The sequence below is a fragment of the Oncorhynchus tshawytscha genome, linkage group LG11 (genome assembly GCF_018296145.1).
Source record: "Oncorhynchus tshawytscha isolate Ot180627B linkage group LG11, Otsh_v2.0, whole genome shotgun sequence".
In the NCBI taxonomy this organism is placed as follows: Eukaryota; Metazoa; Chordata; class Actinopteri; order Salmoniformes; family Salmonidae; genus Oncorhynchus; species Oncorhynchus tshawytscha.
The window spans coordinates 6271137-6289889 of record NC_056439.1 but is presented as its reverse complement, the minus strand read 5'-3'; the positions used below and the strand labels follow the sequence as shown (position 1 = coordinate 6289889).

At 41.9% G+C, this 18753-nt stretch overlaps 1 protein-coding gene across 1 annotated transcript; it reads left to right on the top strand.

The window, feature by feature from the left end:
* Positions 1 to 8698: 8698 nt before the first annotated feature.
* Positions 8699 to 16882, top strand: LOC112261330. Its single transcript, XM_042330597.1, has 6 exons — positions 8699 to 9273; positions 9666 to 9796; positions 9997 to 10164; positions 14502 to 14693; positions 15069 to 15408; positions 15543 to 16882. The coding sequence occupies exons 1-6, from the start codon at positions 8985 to 8987 to the stop codon at positions 16493 to 16495; spliced, it is 2073 nt and encodes a 690-aa protein (XP_042186531.1). The 5' UTR covers positions 8699 to 8984; the 3' UTR covers positions 16496 to 16882.
* The last annotated feature ends 1871 nt before the right edge of the window (positions 16883 to 18753 follow it).

Sequence of the window (18753 nt, the reverse complement as noted above, 5' to 3'; positions counted from 1 at the left end):
TAGTAGAGGGACTCATGATTAAATTAATTTACCGCAATTCTGTTACCGGGTATAAATCCACTTCACTTACTGTAGTTCAAAAACCAAAATATTTTTTTCTCAACTCAAGGTGTCATGTCATAGCTGACACCCCATTCTTTCTGCAGACATCTTTGAAACTTAGCAGATATTTATGATTTTGGAAAACGTGGTCACACAAACCGAGAGAGATTTTCCCAAAATTATTTTACTTAACTTTTCATCGGCACAGTTCCTCCAGTAAATGTGTTTTTGTACAAATGTTCCTATACATTGTTAAAAGTAGGCCTTATGCATAGAGTTGTATGGTTTGTTAAACTGTTCAATCAATGGTTTTTCGTTTGGCATACATTTTAGGGGGAAATTCTTAGTCTCAGCGCAATTCCGTTACCATGGAATTGCCCATTTGTTAACCACATATGGTTAACCAGAATTGGGTCTTGGTCAGTTTTTGGATAGTATGCAATAATTCCCCTGATTACTTAGCTATCTTGCACAAAGACACAATAACATATTCTAACCACATTCTTGATTTACCTGCATTTCCTATTATTTACTAATTGAAAACAATATGATGTATAGAACATAATCCATCGATCTATGAATAGTATATCAAGAAGTGTTATGCGAAGTGTTACCTTTACATCCTTGCCAATTCTAGACAGTGTCAAATAATAGTGTGCAATATAACTTTGAGCATTGCCAGTAGCGTCGTGCCTTTACTGTGATTAAATGAGATTACATTTTCAAATCGATTACCTAATGTTTAATTATTTGATTAAATTAATCAGGCAATAACTAACTCATTAGGAATCCGGGGCATCACGGAAGCATTAGTTTAAAAAGAGCGTCTATCTTCCGAATCCACAGATCTGATTATATTTTATATCAATAGCAGTCAATCATTAATTATTATTTCCCTTCTATCAGTGTCATCTGAACGTAGTAAACTTCTTTAAAAAAAAAAATCTGCACGAACCCTAGTATAAATTATGAATCAGCAACATACAAATTGGCTTAATTATTTATTTACTAACTAACTAAATAATCACAGAATACATAACAAACAGTAGATATTGGTTACTAACAATGGTAGAGAAGTCCCTAGTGGGCTAAGCCGATATGACGGCCTGGTAGACAAAGGGAAGGGAGTGTGGACTGAGAAAGAGCGAGAAAGACAACATGGATTCAGGACATGAAGTTAAAGTCAAAGTCTTTCGTGGTTGTAGGTGGTTAGAATGGATACTTCAGAGTACCATTCAGAAATATTCTCATAGATCGCTGTTTCTGCAGTTGTCTGTATTCTCGTCCTAGATTTACGTAATTTCTGGCTGCAGACTAGTAATTATACGTCTAAGATTTGCTCTTATTCTGTAGGAATCGATAGTCTCAGAGTTTAACCCTTTCCAGCCATGTAGCCAATGCTCCACGAGGTATAATCTTGTCCTTTGGTAGAGTTGTAAATTTAAACCACTTCACAAACCAGCGTCACCCAGCATTTTGGTCTTAGAAATTCAACCATTTGCAACCTTAGTTTACACCTGTGTTTGCTTGGTCTGGTGTGAATCTCATCAGGAGTGGTTTTTTTACGTTTCAGTAAAAAAAGGGCGGTTCCATGAAGCCTAATGTGATGTCTGGGCTCACGGGGGTGTGGCCACTGACTAGTTAATCTTTATATGAAAATCCATACTCTCATTTACAAGGTTGTCACATGACATCTTTAAACATGGAACTATTTGTGAAATCACATACATTTCACAATATTTAGATGTAATCCTGACAGCTGGGAAATGTACACCTTAAGAGATACCGTTATGTGTGTTTCCTGTCCTTTATGAGATCACCAAATGAAACACACTCAACATAACTGTCCCTTAAGTCACACATTTTCAAAAGTAGAAAGAATGTTTAATTCTCCCATTTGGGGAGTTCGGAGTTTGGCCAAGTGAAGTCCTTTGTTCTCTCTGTGCTCTCTCCCTCTCTTTCTGCATGACCAGGGGGAGAGAGTCTGCTGATGAGGGGAGTGGAACCTCACACCAGCACATTATCATGATAGAGGTTTGTGTAATAGCATTACATCAAAATGACCGTACGTCAAATGTGGCCAGTTTTTTTTTAGAAAGGCTCCCCTCAGCTATTCACTTGCTTAAATGTACATCCTTAAATGTACATTTCTGCCATAGGGGAGCTTGTGAGACCTACTACATTGTTATCCAATTCAACTCATGTACCGGTAATAACCTCCTCTCTTCTTGTCAGTTTGCAGTTGCAGGTCCTGGAGGATTGTCTCTGGTCAACCAGGAGAGGACTGAAGGAGAGACATCCAGACTGAAGCTGCTGAAGCGCACCCTGTAGCCACGGAAGACCTCACCAGCGCCGCCCACGACCCGACGGGGCATCGCAGCATTTCTCCTCCTCCTCCTAAACATGTCTGTCCTCACTCACTCTCGCATCATTAACTCCACAACTGCTAGTAAATTCACGAATGCTTTTCTATCCCTTAACACTGATCCTGTTATTTTCTTCACACCGATGATTTGGTGAACAGTTTCAATTACATACTGTATTTCAGGCTGCTTAAGACTCAGTTATAACTAAGAATGCTTCTACACCTGCATTGCTTGCTGTTTGGGGTTTTAGGCTGGGTTTCTGTACAGCACTTTGAGATAATCAGCTGATGTACAAAGGGCTATATAAATAAATTTGATTTGATTTGAATAAATTGTCTGCCAGTGTCTCACCCAGGTTAAATGAACACACTCGTGGTTGAAAAAAAAATGAAATTAGAAAGGCTGAACATAAATGGAAGGCCTGCAAACTTCAAGTATTCTATGAGATAATGAAGGATCTGATAAGAAATTATAATGTTGCTTTTATGCTACTTCTCTACACTGAACTACTTCTCTACCTTTATCTACTTCTCAAACCCGATCTCTAAGAACTCCCACAACTTGAAAATTCTGTTTAAGACAATTGAGCGTGTTGTTGGTGTCCCTCAGGGGTCGATTCTGGGCCCCATCCTTTTTCCCCTGTATATGCTTCCCCTTGGTGACATCACCCGCAATCATAACATTCAGTTTCACTGCTATGCGGATGACACGCAGCTCTATTTACCAATCAGACCCAGAGACCAAGCTAGCGTAGCTACCCTTCACAGGTCTCTTGCTGACATCAAATGTTGGATATTGGACCATTTTTCTCCGGCTCAATGATTTAAAAAAAATCTGAGGTTGTTTTATTTGACCCACACCTTGCTAGAACTCAGATTGTAGATATTGGTCATTTATGCACAAATGTAAAGCCTATGGCCTTAAACCTTGATTTCTTTTTGGCCCTGACCTAAACCTTGATCTGCATGTAAAAAAAAACATGTCAATTTCTGCTTTTATCATCAAAGAAATATAGCTAAAGTCAAGTATTTGATCTCAGTCACTGATCTGGAGAAACTTATAAATGCTTTTATTTCCTCAAGACTAGATAATATACAGTACCAGTCAAAAGTTTGGACACAGCTACTCATTCAAGGGGTTTTCTTTATTTGTACTATTTTCTACATTGTAGAATAATAGTGAAGACATCAAAACTATGAAATAACACATTTGGAATCATGTAGTAACCAAAGAAGTGTTAAACAGATCAAAATATATTTTATATTTAAGATTCTTCAAAGTAGCCACTCTTTGCCTTGATGACAGCTGGAAAACGGTTAAAGACCTGGAGAATAAAACCTCCTCCTTAATGTTGATGATTGTTACTGACAAGAAGCACATGGCTGAGCTCTTTAATCACCACTTCATTAGGTCAGGATTCCTATTTGACTCAGCCATGCCTCCCTCCCCATCCAACATTTCCCACCCCTTCTAATGCGACTAATCCTCCCTCTTTTCCCCCTGCCCCGCTACAAAGTTTCTCCCTGCAGGCAGTCACGGAGTCTGAGGTGCTAAAGGAGCTCCTTAAACTTGACCCCAAAAAAACCTCTGGGTCAGATGGTTTAGATCCTTTCTTCTTTAAGGTTGCTGCCCCAATCATTGCCAAGCATGTCTCTCCTTTCTGGGGAGGTTCCCATTGCTTGGAATGCAGCCACAGTTCGTCCTTCATTTAAAGGGGAGATCAAGCTGATTCTAACTGTTATAGGCCTATTTTGATTTTGCCCTGTTTATCAAAAGAGTTGGAAAAACTTGTCAATAATCAACTGACTGGCTTTCTTGATGTCTATAGTATTCTCTCGGGTATGCAATCTGGTTTCTGCTTAGGTTATGGATGTGTCACTGCAACCTTAAAAGGTCCTCAACGATGTCACCATTGCCCTTGATTCTAAGCAATATTGTGCTGCTATTTTTATTGACTTGGCCAAAGCTTTTGATACAGTAGACCATTCCATTCTTGTGGGCCGGCTAAGGAGTATTGGTGTCTCTGAGGGGTCTTTGGCCTGGTTTGCTAACTACCTATCTCAAAGAGTGCAGTGTATAAAGTCAGAAAAACTGCTGTCTCAGCCACTGCCTGTCATGCTCTTCTCAATTTACATCAACAACATAGTTCAGGCAGTAGGAAGCTCTCTCATCCATTTATATGCAGATGATAGTCTTATACTCAGCTGACCCCTCCCCGGATTTTGTGTTAAATGGTCTACAACAAAGCTTTCTTAGTGTCCAACACGCTTTCACTAGCCTTAACCTTGTTCTGAACAACTCCAAAACAAAGGTCATGTGGTTTGGTAAGAAGAATGCTCCTCTTCCCACAGGTGTTATTACTACCTCTGAGAGTTTAGAGCTTGAGGTAGTCACCTCATACAAGTACTTGGGAGTATGGCTAGATGGTGCACTGTCCTTCTCTCAGCACATATCAAAGCTGCAGGCTAAAGTTAAATCTAGACTTGGTTTCCTATATCGTAATCGCTCCTCTTTCAACACAGTTGCCAAACTAACCCTGATTCAGATGACCATCCAACCCATGCTAGATTACGGAGACAATTTATAGATCGGCAGGTAATCTTTCGGCCATCCGATTTGCCACTAATGCTCCTTATAGGATTACTGCACTCTATACTCCTCTGTAAACTGGTCATCTCTGTATATCTGTTGCAAGACTCACTGGTTGATGCATATTTATAAACCCTGTTAGGCCTCACTCCACCCTATCTGAGATATCTACTGCAGCAAGTCACATTCTGTTAAAGGTCCCCAAAGCACATGCATCGCTGGGTCGCTCCTCTCTTCAGTTCGATGCAGCTAGCGACTGGAACGAGCTGCAACGAACACTCAAACTGGATAGTTTTATCGCAATATCTTAATTCAAAGACTCAATCATGGACACTCTTACTGACAGTTGTGGCTGCTTTGTGTGATGTATTGTTGTCTCTACCTTCTTGCCCTTTGCGCTGTTGTCTGTGCCCAACAATGTTTGTACCATGTTTTGTGATGCTACCATGTTGTGTTGCTACCATGTTGTTGTTATGTTGTGTTGCTGCCTTGCTATGTTGTTGTCTTAGGTCTCTCTTTATGTAGTGTTGCGTTGTCTCTCTTGTTGTGATGTGTGTTTTGTCCTATATTTATATTGTATTTATTTTCATTTTTTAATCCCAGGCCCCGTCCCCGCAGAAGGCCTTTTGCCTTTTGGTAGGCCGCCATTGTAAATAAGAATTTGTTCTCAACTGACTTGCCTATTTAAATAAAGTTTAAATAAAAAAATATTAGAGCCGAATTGTAGAGTGACAGTGGAATGAACCCATCACATTTTGACTTGCAATGGGTGGGACCATTTGAGAAAAAAGTGACATGTGACTACTGACAGAGCCAATTGCGAGCAGAAGCCTAGTTTTACTATGCTTGAGCTAACTTTTGTTGCAGTGTGTGACAATGGTTGCGGCTGTAACAGGTGTTATCAGGAGGATCTGGTGGATAATTTGTTAGTATTGCCTTTTTCAAGACTAACATTCAACGATAAGTTAAATATTGGTGCAACTCGTCACTTTCAGTTGAAGGCGGAGTGCTCGGTTTGTTGTTTTGGAAAGTTTTCAAAGTCTATTGAAACAGTTTGGTTGCTAACTACCTTTTGAGTTTGGACCCCGTGACGCGGTTGGCATCCCATGTGTATGTACTGACATGTATGTGTAACTGATAGATGCACACACACTACATATGAATGTTTTTAAATGTATGTCAATTGTAAAGTCTTTAATGTATTTTTTGTTATGTCAGACCCCAGTAAGACTAGCTGTCGCCTTTGGCTAATGGGGATCCTAATAAATCAAATCAAAAACTAGTAAAGAGTTTTGAAAGGTATTTTCAAGCTAACAATTATGAGTGTTATCCGTGGATGACGATGTAAGAAAACCAAAACTGTACTGCTGGGTTTGTACTCTTCAGTGCTAACAATATGTCAACCTGGGCCAGTACTGGTTTCAAAAGACCTAGACAGTTTTACAAGTCAGCTCTGCATCACCAAAACTACAATTTCACACCACACCTGCGAGCTATGGTGAGTTCAAAAACATTTGGGGACACGAGTAGACCTTCAAAATATTGGCACTCTGTTAAGATGTGGCCGCAGTCACGGCCTCTGGTCTAAACGGAGTACAAGCAAAAGTCAAAGAAACAATATCACAGGCTCAGTTCATGCATTATTATGCCCACACTTTTAACCTGGTTATGTCACAAGGTGCTGCAAAGTTGAAAGACAACGATTTTTTTCAACTCCATTTTTGCGTACTCTTACGCGCTGTTTGGGATTTTGCAGAACAAGCACAGGATCAATGACTTCTGCAGCACCACAGAGGGAGAAAGGGAAATTTGATTATATCTACAGACACATGGAGACGTTCACGTGCGGTAGCAACACCGTGGGATCATTGACAACTTTCTCCCTCAGCTAGGAAATATAGCTAAAGTCAAGTATTTTATCTTATACATTCAAGGACCACGAAAGGCTCATGTTCCTTGTCCTCCTTGCCCCACTACAGTTCCCCAGATGTAGTGAAACCTTACCCAGTGCTGTATTCTTAAGTCTTTAGGAAAGCTTTGGGCTCAACTATGATCTGTTGAGGCTCAACTGAACTCATTGTAATGTACTCCATGTCTGACTTCGAGGGTAGGATTCCAGCCAATCTTATCCATGTTCTCCGGCAGAAGAGGCTGAATGAGAGTATGTACCAACTGTATCTGCTTACCGGTCTGGTTTTTACCATTCCTGTGTCCACATTCTCCGCCCTGAAACGGATCAAGACTTACTCTAGGAATACCACCGGACCAGCCTGACTGTAAGCTTTGGCTTTGATCTCAATTGAGAAAGTACTTCTCTCAGATTTAAAATTTAAGGACAGCCCTAGACCTTTTCCACATTTTGTTGTTACAAATTGGAATTAAAACAGGTTTGTCTTTTTTCCCCAACAATCTACACAAAATACTCTGTCAAAGTGGAAGAAAAATTCTAACATTTTTTAAAGATGAATGAAAAGTAAAATACTAATCTTGATTAGATACGTACATGTTAGAATCACCTTTGGCAGCGATTACAGCTGTGGGTCTTTTTGGGTAAGTCTCTAAGAGCTTTGCACACCTGGATTGCACAATATTTGCCCATTATTTAATTCTTCAAGCTCTGTCATGTTGGTTGTTGATCATTGCTGGACAGCCATTTTCAAGTCTTGCCATTGATGTTCAAAACTGTAACTAGGCCACTTAGGAACATTCAATGTTGTCTTGGTAAGCAATTCCAGTGTATATTTGGCCTTGTGTTTTAGGTTATTGTCCTGCTGAAAGGTTCATTTGTCTCCCACTGTCTGGTGGAAAGAAGACTGAACCATGTTTTCCTCTAGGATTTTGCCTGTGCTCTATTCTGTGTCTTTTTATAAAAAGTTCTTGCCGATGACAAGCAAACCCAGCATACCTGTTTTATTTGCTGTCCGTGGTCCTGAATCAATAGTTAGGCGTATGTGTGGCTGAATTTATTCCACCACTGTGCGAGTGTCTTTTGGAACTGTTTCTGTGAAATGATGTATGGCTTTTAGGCCTTATATATATCACATGGAGAATTAATGTAGCAGGTTAAAAGAACTAGGTTAAGTTTAGGACAAGGATTAGGGTTAGCTAAAATGCATTAAAAAAAATACTTTATGGGGCGCAGTAGATGAGGGGTAGGGGGTATTCCCTGGAAAAAAAATATGCGATTTTTAAATGCATTTCCTGAAATTCTACACAGTTTGACTTATAATTGCCTCTCTTGAGGGATGTTTTGCTGTATGCTGTTTTATAGCTACTCTCATGCTATTCTTCACATTTTGCCATGATGATGATGAGAGATTTTATTTTGCAGTTGTAAAGCTAATTTCCTGCTACCAAGACCAAAGTAGGCACATTTGCTATTTAATGTGGCAAAACTATGGTAGAGTTGAAAAATGCAATAGAATCACATTGAACATTAAATTTAGCTTTCGGTAAATGAAAAATTAAGGGAAAAAGTAATCACGCACTGATTTTTATCCACAAGTCAGTTTGGTGGAAACACAATGCTGGTGGGAAAAATGGGCATATTTTCTTTATGCAGATTTTTGAATTTTTGCATGAAAATCTGTCGCCATTTTTTGGGAAATCTAGCTACAAAGTGTAATTAATTCACACTCCAGAACAGTAGGCGACAATTAGTTGGAAATCTAGCTACAAAGTGTAATGAATTCACGCTCCAGAACAGTAAGGCGAACGCAGCAGGCTGTGGCATACCACCCCAAACGATTTTTTTGCGGACCGCCATAATACCATAGAAGAAGAAGTAAACGGAAGTGAACGGTGACCAAGAATCATTTCCACGTTAGGGTTTTATTTCAAAGTTTTTTTTAACACCCTGGAACTCAATATGACAAATTTCACTACACAGCATCACATACCTACCCTAGGTAGTGTTTAGTTCGCGTTGGAGACAAGACTTGGTTGATAGATGTTATCTAGGTAACTCTATCCAGCTAGTTGCTAACAATGGCTAACTGTAACGGTATGGTTTTTCACACTCAAATAGCCTCCATCATGGAGGTGCTAGCAAATGCAGCCGTGGCAGAGATCTGTAAAGTCGTAGACGACGACTATGCAGTGTTTCGTTTGGAAATTTCTCAAAGCCAGAAAGAAAATAGGGGATTGCGGAGGAAACTACAGCTACTAGAACTGAAGGTGGCACGGGAGCGCACAGAGAGGACAATGCGAGAGCGCGTTTTCGCCAGTCGTCCCAGTACTTTCAACATCCTAGACCGATACAGAGGAATGGCAAGAGGTACATTTTGCAAAGGCGTGGGTGCGCGGCCTGTCGCCGTTCTATAGCTATAGAACAGTGCCTGTCGCCTAGTTCCCCTCTGCACGTGTGACTTGTATTAACGAGAATTGGGTGTTGGATAGTATTCTATAATTCCTCAGATTCCTGAGCTATCTTGCACAAAGATACAATATCGTATTCTAACCAGATTCTTGATTTACTGTATTTCCTATTTACTAATTGAAAACAATGATGCATGGAACATAATCAATCTATAAATAGTATATCAAGAAGTTGAGAAGTGTTACCTTACATCCTGGCCAATTCTAGACAGTATCAATAGTATACAATATACTGTTGAGCAGTGACAGTTGCTAACCTAACCACTTCTTTTCCCCCAATCGCTCTCTCAGGTGAAGGACATCTGACTGGAGGCCACAGGAGCTTTGTGAAGCCAGCGGGACACAATAAATGGAGAGATGACCAACCAGTCACTGTTGATGAGAGGAGTGGAACCTCAACCCAGCATGTTGTTGTGATAGAGGTCAGTGCAATATTGTCACATTAAAATTACAGTACATCAAATGTGGCCAGTTCATTTCAGAAAGGCTCCCCTCAGCTATTCACTTGCTTACATGTACATCCTCATTTATCTTCCATAGAGGAGCTTGTGAGGCTTCACTACAACATTGTTATCCAATAAAACTCATGTACCGGTAATAACCTCCCCTCTTCTTGTGTCAGTCTGCAGGTGCAGAGGCTACAGGTCCTGGGGTGAAGCAGGAGATGACTGAAGTAGTGGAGGACCCACGGCACAGTGGAGATGTCCAGACTGGAGCGGCAGGGGAGCCCCCTGTAGCCACAGAGAACCCCACCCCAGAGCAGTCCAGGACCCAACGCAGCATCATGGAGGTCAGTGGAACACGGAACGCTGTCCTCAAGTTAGAGACCGACACCAAGACTTTAACTGTAACACACAGGCTCTTACATACAGGATCTGACCACAGATCAGACCCAGAGAGACTGGGGCTGGGGAGGCTAAGCTGTCATCCAGAGCCAGAGGACAATTCATCAATCAATGGCAATATATTTGGAGTCTATTTAGTGACAAAAAAGGGGTTAAATACATGTAGAAAATTACAAATGTTTCCCAATCTTTTTTATATCTTTCAGATATAGGATAGACACTTCAGAACGAATTTACTTTCGATTTTTTGGGGGGGGATATCTGTTGTACAATGTAGTGAATCTCATATTCATTGCGTTTGTGTGGGCTAATAGCAGTAAGGCCCAACATTTTATTTTTTTCAAATAATTAAAAACATTTTGGGATACTTCAAGGGGTCTTAAAATTCAAAATCAAATAGTAAAATTATCCTTGGTATGGCCTTCTTAAAACAATTCCATATAGCTTAGTAGAATCCCTCCCACCCTGGCTTAGACTGTTATGGGTTAAACTGACAGGCTTTTCTTTAGAGGAATGGGGTGGAAAGTACCACTTCTTAGAAGCCTGTTTCAAACTGTGGGCTTCCTGTATAGATCGTGATGAGTGTGTCATTTTCTTTAGTGATCTGAATGCCAAGGAAGCTGACACTATTGTAATCAAAGTCCACGGTGAAATGAAGATGATCATTTGATTTATTAAGAAACTCATGGAACATCAAGCTCAGTGGGAGTCCCATCAAATAATACCAATATATCATCTATATAACATTGATATAGTTTGATCATTGATTAAAAAAGGGATTCTGATCAGGGTTGGGAATGTGATCATGCTCTAAGCCAGTAGTTCCCAACCTTTTTCGGTTGTTGTACCACCAACTGAATTTTGCTCTGCCCGGAGTACCCCTGAAGTATCACCTCGTGTGCATTTTACCAGTAAGTCTATGGTCTCATGAGTCTTCTCAAGTACCCCCTGGGGTCCTAGTAACCCTGGTTGGGAACCACTGCTCTTATTGTCCCATATAAAGATGACCATAATTGGGTGCCATCGTACTCCTCATAGAGTTTCCATTTGTTTGTTAGAAAAAGTCACTTCTAAACGTGAAACAGTTAAAGTGTGGCAAAACAGTATTTAATGAGCCACCAATTGTGCAAGTTCTCCCACTTAAAAAGATGAGGCCTGTAATTTTCATCATAGGTACACTTCAACTATGACAGACAAAATGAGGGGAAAAAAATCCAGAAAATCACATTGTAGGATTTTTAATGAATTTATTTGCAAATGATGGTGGAAAATAAGTATTTGGTCAATAACAAAAGTTTATTTCAATACTTTGTTATATACCCTTTGTTGGCAATGACAGAGGTAAATTGTTTTCTGTAAGTCTTCACAAGGTTTGCACACACTGTTGCTGGTATCTGGCCCATTCCTCCATGCAGATCTCCTCTAGAGCAGTGATGTTTTGGGGCTGTTGCTGGGCAACACGGACTTTCAACTCCCTCCAAAGATTTTCTATGGGGTTGAGATCTGGAGACTGGCTAGGCCACAGGACCTTGAATTGCTTCTTACGAAGCCACTCCTTCGTTGCCCGGGCGGTGTGTTTGGGATCATTGTCATGCTGAAAGACCCAGCCACGTTTCATCTTCAATGCCCTTGCTGATGGAAGGAGGTTTTCACTCAAAATCTCACGATACATGGCCCCATTCATTCTTTCCTTTACACGGATCATTCGTCCTGGTCCCTTTGCAGAAAAACAGCCCCAAAGCATGATGTTTCCACCCCCATGCTTCACAGTAGGTATGGTGTTCTTTGGATGCAACTCCGCATTCTTTGTCCTCCAAACACGACGAGTTGAGTTTTTACCAAAAAGTTATATTTTGGTTTCATCTGACCATATGACATTCTCCCAATCTTCTTCTGGATCATCCAAATGCTCTCTAGCAAACTTCAGATGGGCCTAGACATGTACTGGCTTAAGCGGGGGACACGTCTGGCACTGCAGGATTTGAGTCCCTGGCGGCGTAGTTTGTTACTGATGGTAGACTTTGTTACTTTGGTCCCAGCTCTCTGCAGGTCATTCTGGGATTTTTGCTCACCGTTCTTGTGATCATTTTGACCCCACGGGGTGAGATCTTGCGTGGAGCCCCAGATCGAGGGAGATTATCAGTGTTCTTGTATGTCTTCCATTTCCTAATAATTGCTCCCACAGTTGATTTCTTCAAACCAAGCTGCTTACCTTTTGCAGATTCAGTCTTCCCAGCCTGGTGCAGGTCTACAATTTTGTTTCTGGTGTCCTTTGACAGCTCTTTGGTCTTGGCCATAGTGGAGTGTGACTGTTTGAGGTTGTGGACAGGTGTCTTTTATACTGATAACAGAGGAGCCTCTTTAAAAAAATATATCCATTTTTTTATTTTACCCCTTTTTCTCCCCAATTTCGTGGTATCCAATTGTTGTAGTAGCTACTATCTTGTGTCATCGCTACAACTCCCGTACGGGCTCGGGAGAGACGAAGGTTTAAAGTCATGCGTCCTCCGATACACAACCCAACCAAGCCGCACTGCTTCTTAACACAGCGTGCATCCAACCTGGAAGCCAGCCGCACCAATGTGTCGGAGGAAACACCGTGCTCCTGGCAACCTTGGTTAGCGCGCACTGCGCCCGGCCCGCCACAGGAGTCGCTGGTGCGCGATGAGACAAGGACATCCCTACCGACCAATTGTGCGTCGTCCCTGGGACCTCCCGGTTGCGGCCGGTTACGACAGAGCCTGGGTCCGAACCCAGGGACTCTGATGGCACAGCTGGCGCTGCAGTACAGCGCCCTTAACCACTGCGCCACCCGGGAGGCCCAGAGGAGCCTCTTAAAGAAGAAGTTACAGGTCTGTGAGAGCCAGAAATATTGCTTGTATGTGACCAAATACTTATTTTCCACCATAATTTGCAAATAAATTCATTAAAAATCCTACAATGTGATTTTCTGGATTTTTTTTCTCATTTTGTCTGTCATAGTTGAAGTGTACCTATGATGAAAATTACAGGCCTCATCTTTTTAAGTGGGAGAACTTGCACAATTGGTGGCTGACTAAGTACTTTTTTGCCCCACTGTATTTGTGAGTAACGGCTCTGCTAGGTCTCTGGTACATGAGGAGCTAGGCCAAGATTCTATAGGGCGTTTTTCAAAAAAGAAGCTAGTGGCCTCTTGTCCAATTTAGTGGGGTATTTATGTGTATGGGCTTTCAAACATCAAAACGGGCCACTGATATTAGCATTTTTCATGCATCATGTCCAAATCATCCAAAAGTATCTCAAATTGATTGTGAAGCTCAACAAAGTCACATCTTTCCAATGACTTGACTGGGATTTGTACCACAAATGCTAAAACGTTAGCATGTGAGACTCGAAGGTTGTGACTTGGTTTTGACTCGAATAATAGTGACTTGGTCCCTCCCACCTCTGGTTTAGAGACAGACTGATCTGTCTAGAGGGGACTGGAACCAGTACAGTAGTAGTGTAAACTCAGGTGCCTAGATAAGAAAGGGGAGGGTCTGGTTGTAGATGAGGTGAAAGTGGAGGGTGACATTCCTCCCACATGGAATCCAGATAGTCACCTAGGAGATGGAGACTCACAGGGCAGAGATTTCTTAGATTACAGTGAAAGTTTAGCGACAAATCTAAATGTTGCGACCCACTCCCCTTTACACACATTCAGCAATCGCGACCCAGTGTCCACATCGTTTCTTATTTTTAATCAGGTATTGAACTCAAACGACAGGGCTAGAGCTCAGGTTCAGGGAGGGAGAGCCACATCAGGCAACAGTAAAGAGAAACGGTTCCTCTGCATGTTCTGTAACAAAGGCTTCAGCTGCTCCCAGAAGGTGGAGATCCACCAGAGTGTCCACACAGGGGTGAAACCCTTCAGCTGTACCCAGTGTCACATGTGCTTTACAGAGGCTGGCAGCCTGAAGAGGCACTAGAGGAACCACACAAGGGAGAAATTGTACAGCTGCCCCCAATGTGAGAAGAAGTTCTCCCGCCAGCACCAGCTGAAGATCCTCACTGGAGAAATGCAGTTCGCCTGTACACACTGTGAGAAGAGGTTCTAAATAGCGGACTTATATTTACACACATCATCATATTTATGTCCACCATGATGAGTTTAACAACAATGAAGTCATTCTGTAACTACAGTATAGGACTCAAATGTAGTGGGGAAGTGTATACACTCCATGTTGAACATGTTTCTTATCTGTGTGTGTGTACGTACCTGAGGGAGTATGTCTGTTTAATTTGTATCACCTTTCTCTTCCAGGATGAGGGTCCAGAGGTGCTGCTGGTGAAGGATGAGGGTCCAGAGGTGCTGCTGGTGAAGGATGAGGGGTGTGAGGAGGGTCTACGGAACCCTGAGGGGACCATGATCATGGAGGACAACCAGACTACACCTCCTCCTGAATCCACAGAGGAACCAGCTGAGTTGCACAGGACCACACTCAGTCTCGCTGAGGTGAGCCCACTGTAAACTACTGTCTGAATGGTATTAGGTCAGGGTCTGTATCCACAAAGCCTCTCATTGCAGGAGTGATGATCTAGGATCAGTTTACCCTTTTAGATCATAATGAATAGGATTATATGGAAAGATCAGCACTTCTACTCTGAGACTCTTTGTGGATACGGGCCCAGTTCTTGATTAATTTTGTCTAAAGTGTGGGACCATGCCTTTGATCAAAGCATTAAATAAAGTGTCACGTAATCAAATCAACTAACACGTTTGCATAGTACTCATAGCAATCCCTTGTTGCCCAATCAGAATATGCTCCATAGCAGGGTGCTCATATCAGATCTCTTGATCCAACATCCTCTCACTCTGTATCTCTTACAGCCAGTAGACATGGAGGATGGGAAGCCTGATCTGCTGCTAGTCAAAGAGGAGACAATAGAAGACGAACCAGAGAGCATTGACCTGCTGAGTGGACTAAAGAAGGGGGAGCAAGGTAAAGGAGAAATGCATATAGCCCATTGTCTTACGTCAGCTGACGTCACTCCAACACCACGCTCGTTCCTCCTCATAGTACCGGTTTCAATTCAAGTGCCAATGCCATTTATCAAACTCCAGGTGGTGCTTTGGCCAGATGACTTGAAAATAGAGCTCTTTGGCGTCGAAAAAATGAAACATGGAAGCATATGCAAAAAAAAGTACCTCATACCTACGGTAAAATATGGTAGTAGAGCTTTGATGTTATGGGGCTATTTTGCTGTTCCTGTTTTTGCTTTATCTTTATCAGCGGTGCCAATAATTTGGGACCCGAGTTCTCTTCCATGTCTGTAAAGTCTATTTTGTAACCTCTTCCTGTAGATGGTTGGCTGGAGGCTAACAGTGGAGACTGGATGGCCATCTTGGATTCCCAAACCCAGACGAGTACAGCCAAGGGCTCCAGGGATAACATCAACAAGCCGGCCTGGACCAGAGGCGACATAGTGGCGGCCAGTGGATGGGACAGCGTCCTTACCTCTGGGCTAGGGAGCATTGTTCAACATAACCAGAAACTGACAGTTGAACACAAAACAACATCTAAACTTAATCTCCATGACAACATACTAGTTGAAACCAGGGCAAGGTGTAGATTTAGTCCGCTGGGATGGGGAGGTATCCGTATGAGAACAGACACAGACTCGGCTAGCAATTCTCCGTCCTGCTCCTATAGTTGTGATTCAGAGAGACTGATGGCGCCTCAGGTTAATGCCCTAACAGGTTCTGCCTTCAGCCTGCCTTCTAAAGGATCTATCAACTTGAACATTGACCCTGCGACAACACAGACACTCTCTGGCCTTCGTCCTCCTCACACTCTCCTGTTAAACCAGACCTCAGACAATGCCAATGCCTCAACACTTAATGGCTACACAAGTCCATTGACAATTGACAGTAGTAGTAGTATCGCTATCAGCAGATCCAGTGTCAAAGAGAAGCGTTTCCCATGTTCGTTCTGTGGGAAAGCCTTCAGTTTCCCCAAACAGATGGAGATCCACCAGAGGATGCACACGGGGGAGAAACCATTTGGCTGCCAGCTGTGCCGGGCCAGTTTCTCTCAATCGTCAAACCTGAAGAGGCACCAGAGAGTCCACACAGGGGAGAAACCCTACAGCTGCCCCCAGTGTGAGAAGAGGTTCTCCCGCCAGCACCAGCTGAAGATGCACTTGAAGGTCCATACAGGAGAGCGGCCGTTTGCCTGTACACACTGTGGGAAGAGGTTCTCAGAGAGGAGCTACCTCAGGATACACCAGCAGAAAATGCACACGGCCCATGTATAGAGTGACATGTAATGTAATACTAGTTAGTTTGTAGTTAATTCTGTTGGTAATGGATGTATCGTGAACTGAGGAAAGAATGAGTATGATGAGGCCGAGTAGGTGATATGGTGATGGATGGTGTAAAAATGCTTCACTAATGAAGTGACAAACTTTGTCTTTAGGTGTTTTATAGTGAGATAATGATAGTGCCTTAATTCATGAAGTATTGAAGCTGTGTGTAATATTGAACCATTTCCAAAGTATTCTATAGTTACATCAAAGCGAAGGTACTAGATTTACAGAAAAGGTCAATTGTGAGAAGTTTTTCTACTTGTCATGTATTGTTTTGTGCAATACATGTGATTTGTAATGCTATTTGTTTAAATTAAATACTAAATTGACTCTGCAGACTGACCTGATTATTTTTGTATCATTGCAGAGACTGAGTTTGGACTTTAAAAAAACAACTAAAATTGCTCCATATTGTTATTGCTTGGCAGGAAACTAAGTGATACTGGCAATAAACTTTTCCTTCTCGTTTAACCTGACGTCAACCCCTTTCATCACTAATCCATGGTTCTCTCCCCTGATCAATGCTGCCACGTGATTGTTTTCCCTGCACTCAGTACATTCCAAGCTTGATTGCATCCACCATATACCTTCCTCCTACAGATAACCATTAACCTCTGGTGTAGCCCCTCGGCTATAGCACCCCTCAGGTCTCTATTATAACTAATTATTAACATTTAAAGCTCAGAAATTCATACCCATCATTAGGTACAGGCTTGACTGTGGTTAGCATTTTATAACATGTCATGTTTCTGTGTACAGCAAAGAATGTCTTATAAACCTTTATGCATTTCTGTATAATCTTTGTGGTTTCCAGTCCATGAAGATCTGCTGATATCCGGTGTTACTGGTTGGAGAGACTGGACCTCTGAGGTGGCCCCGGATCAGGAGCAGTTACTCTTCCTTCCTGAGTTAGGACCCAACCAAGAGGGACAGAGACTCAACCACACAGAACACAACCAGTGGACTGAACAACCTCAGTCCTGGTGGTCATCAGAGAGACAGAGGCTCTAGTCAGGGATCCAGGACGGATTCAGACAAGCCGGCTCATGCGTACTATGTGAAGAGGCACCAGACTGTTCACACCAAGGAGAGGCATTTCAAGTGCAAACTATGTTACAAGAGCTTCTCCTTCCTGACTAGCCTTATCAGACATAGGAGTGTCCACCAAGGGGGGAAATCGTAGCGGTGTGGCTTGATATGTATGCAGAGGATGTTTGGGAACTATTCTTTAGCTGAAATATTATAGTTATATGAAGTGTCTTGGTAAGAGGGTAATTAATACCCCGCATTAACCTTTAGCTAACTTGTCATTTGAAACAGGCTTGAGTAAATACTTGTTTTGAGAGACAGTAAACTTAGGCTAGAACAAGGACAGTTTAATATTGATGATGGAATAAAGTCATTATTTTCCACTCTATTCTTGCTAACAAAGAAGTCTATTCAGCTTGAAATACCGTGATCATGAATAGGAGTTTGTAATATGTAATATTACGAGCACATTTTTCACTGGCTGTCCATGGGTCGCATAAACAATGATTGATAGGTAGCTTAGCCTACACTTTTCAATTCAACTATACATCTGTGAACAGCCATCCACAACCAGCACAGCGGCGGTGTGAATCACATAATGGCTATGTAGATATCAATAATAGACCTTATGTGATATCCATATCGCCCATAGGCTACACCACTGCTGTCAAATCAAATTTTATTAGTGACATGCTTCGTAGACTAACAGTGAAATGCTTACTTACGGGCCCTTCTTAACCATTCAGAGTGAGAGAAAATAGAGAAATAATAGGAAAATAATTAATACACAATGAGTAACGATAACTTGACTATATACACAGGTACCAGTACCGAGCCGATGTGCAGGGGTACGAGGTAATGTAGATATGTACATATAACTAGGAATACCATGACTAGGCAACAGGATAGATAATAAACAGTAGCAGCAGGGTATGTGATGAATCCAAAAAGTTAGTGCAGAAAGGGTCAATGCAGATAGTTAAATAGCCCTGGTAGCTATTTGGTTATCTATTTAGCAGTGTTATGGCTTAGACCAGGCCTGGGCAACTCCAGTCCTCGGGGGCCAGATTGATGTCACACTTTTGCCCAAGCTAACACAACTGACTCCAATAATCAACTAAACATGATCTTCAGTTAAAAATGCAATTATATTCAATCAGGTGTGTTTGCTAGGGATG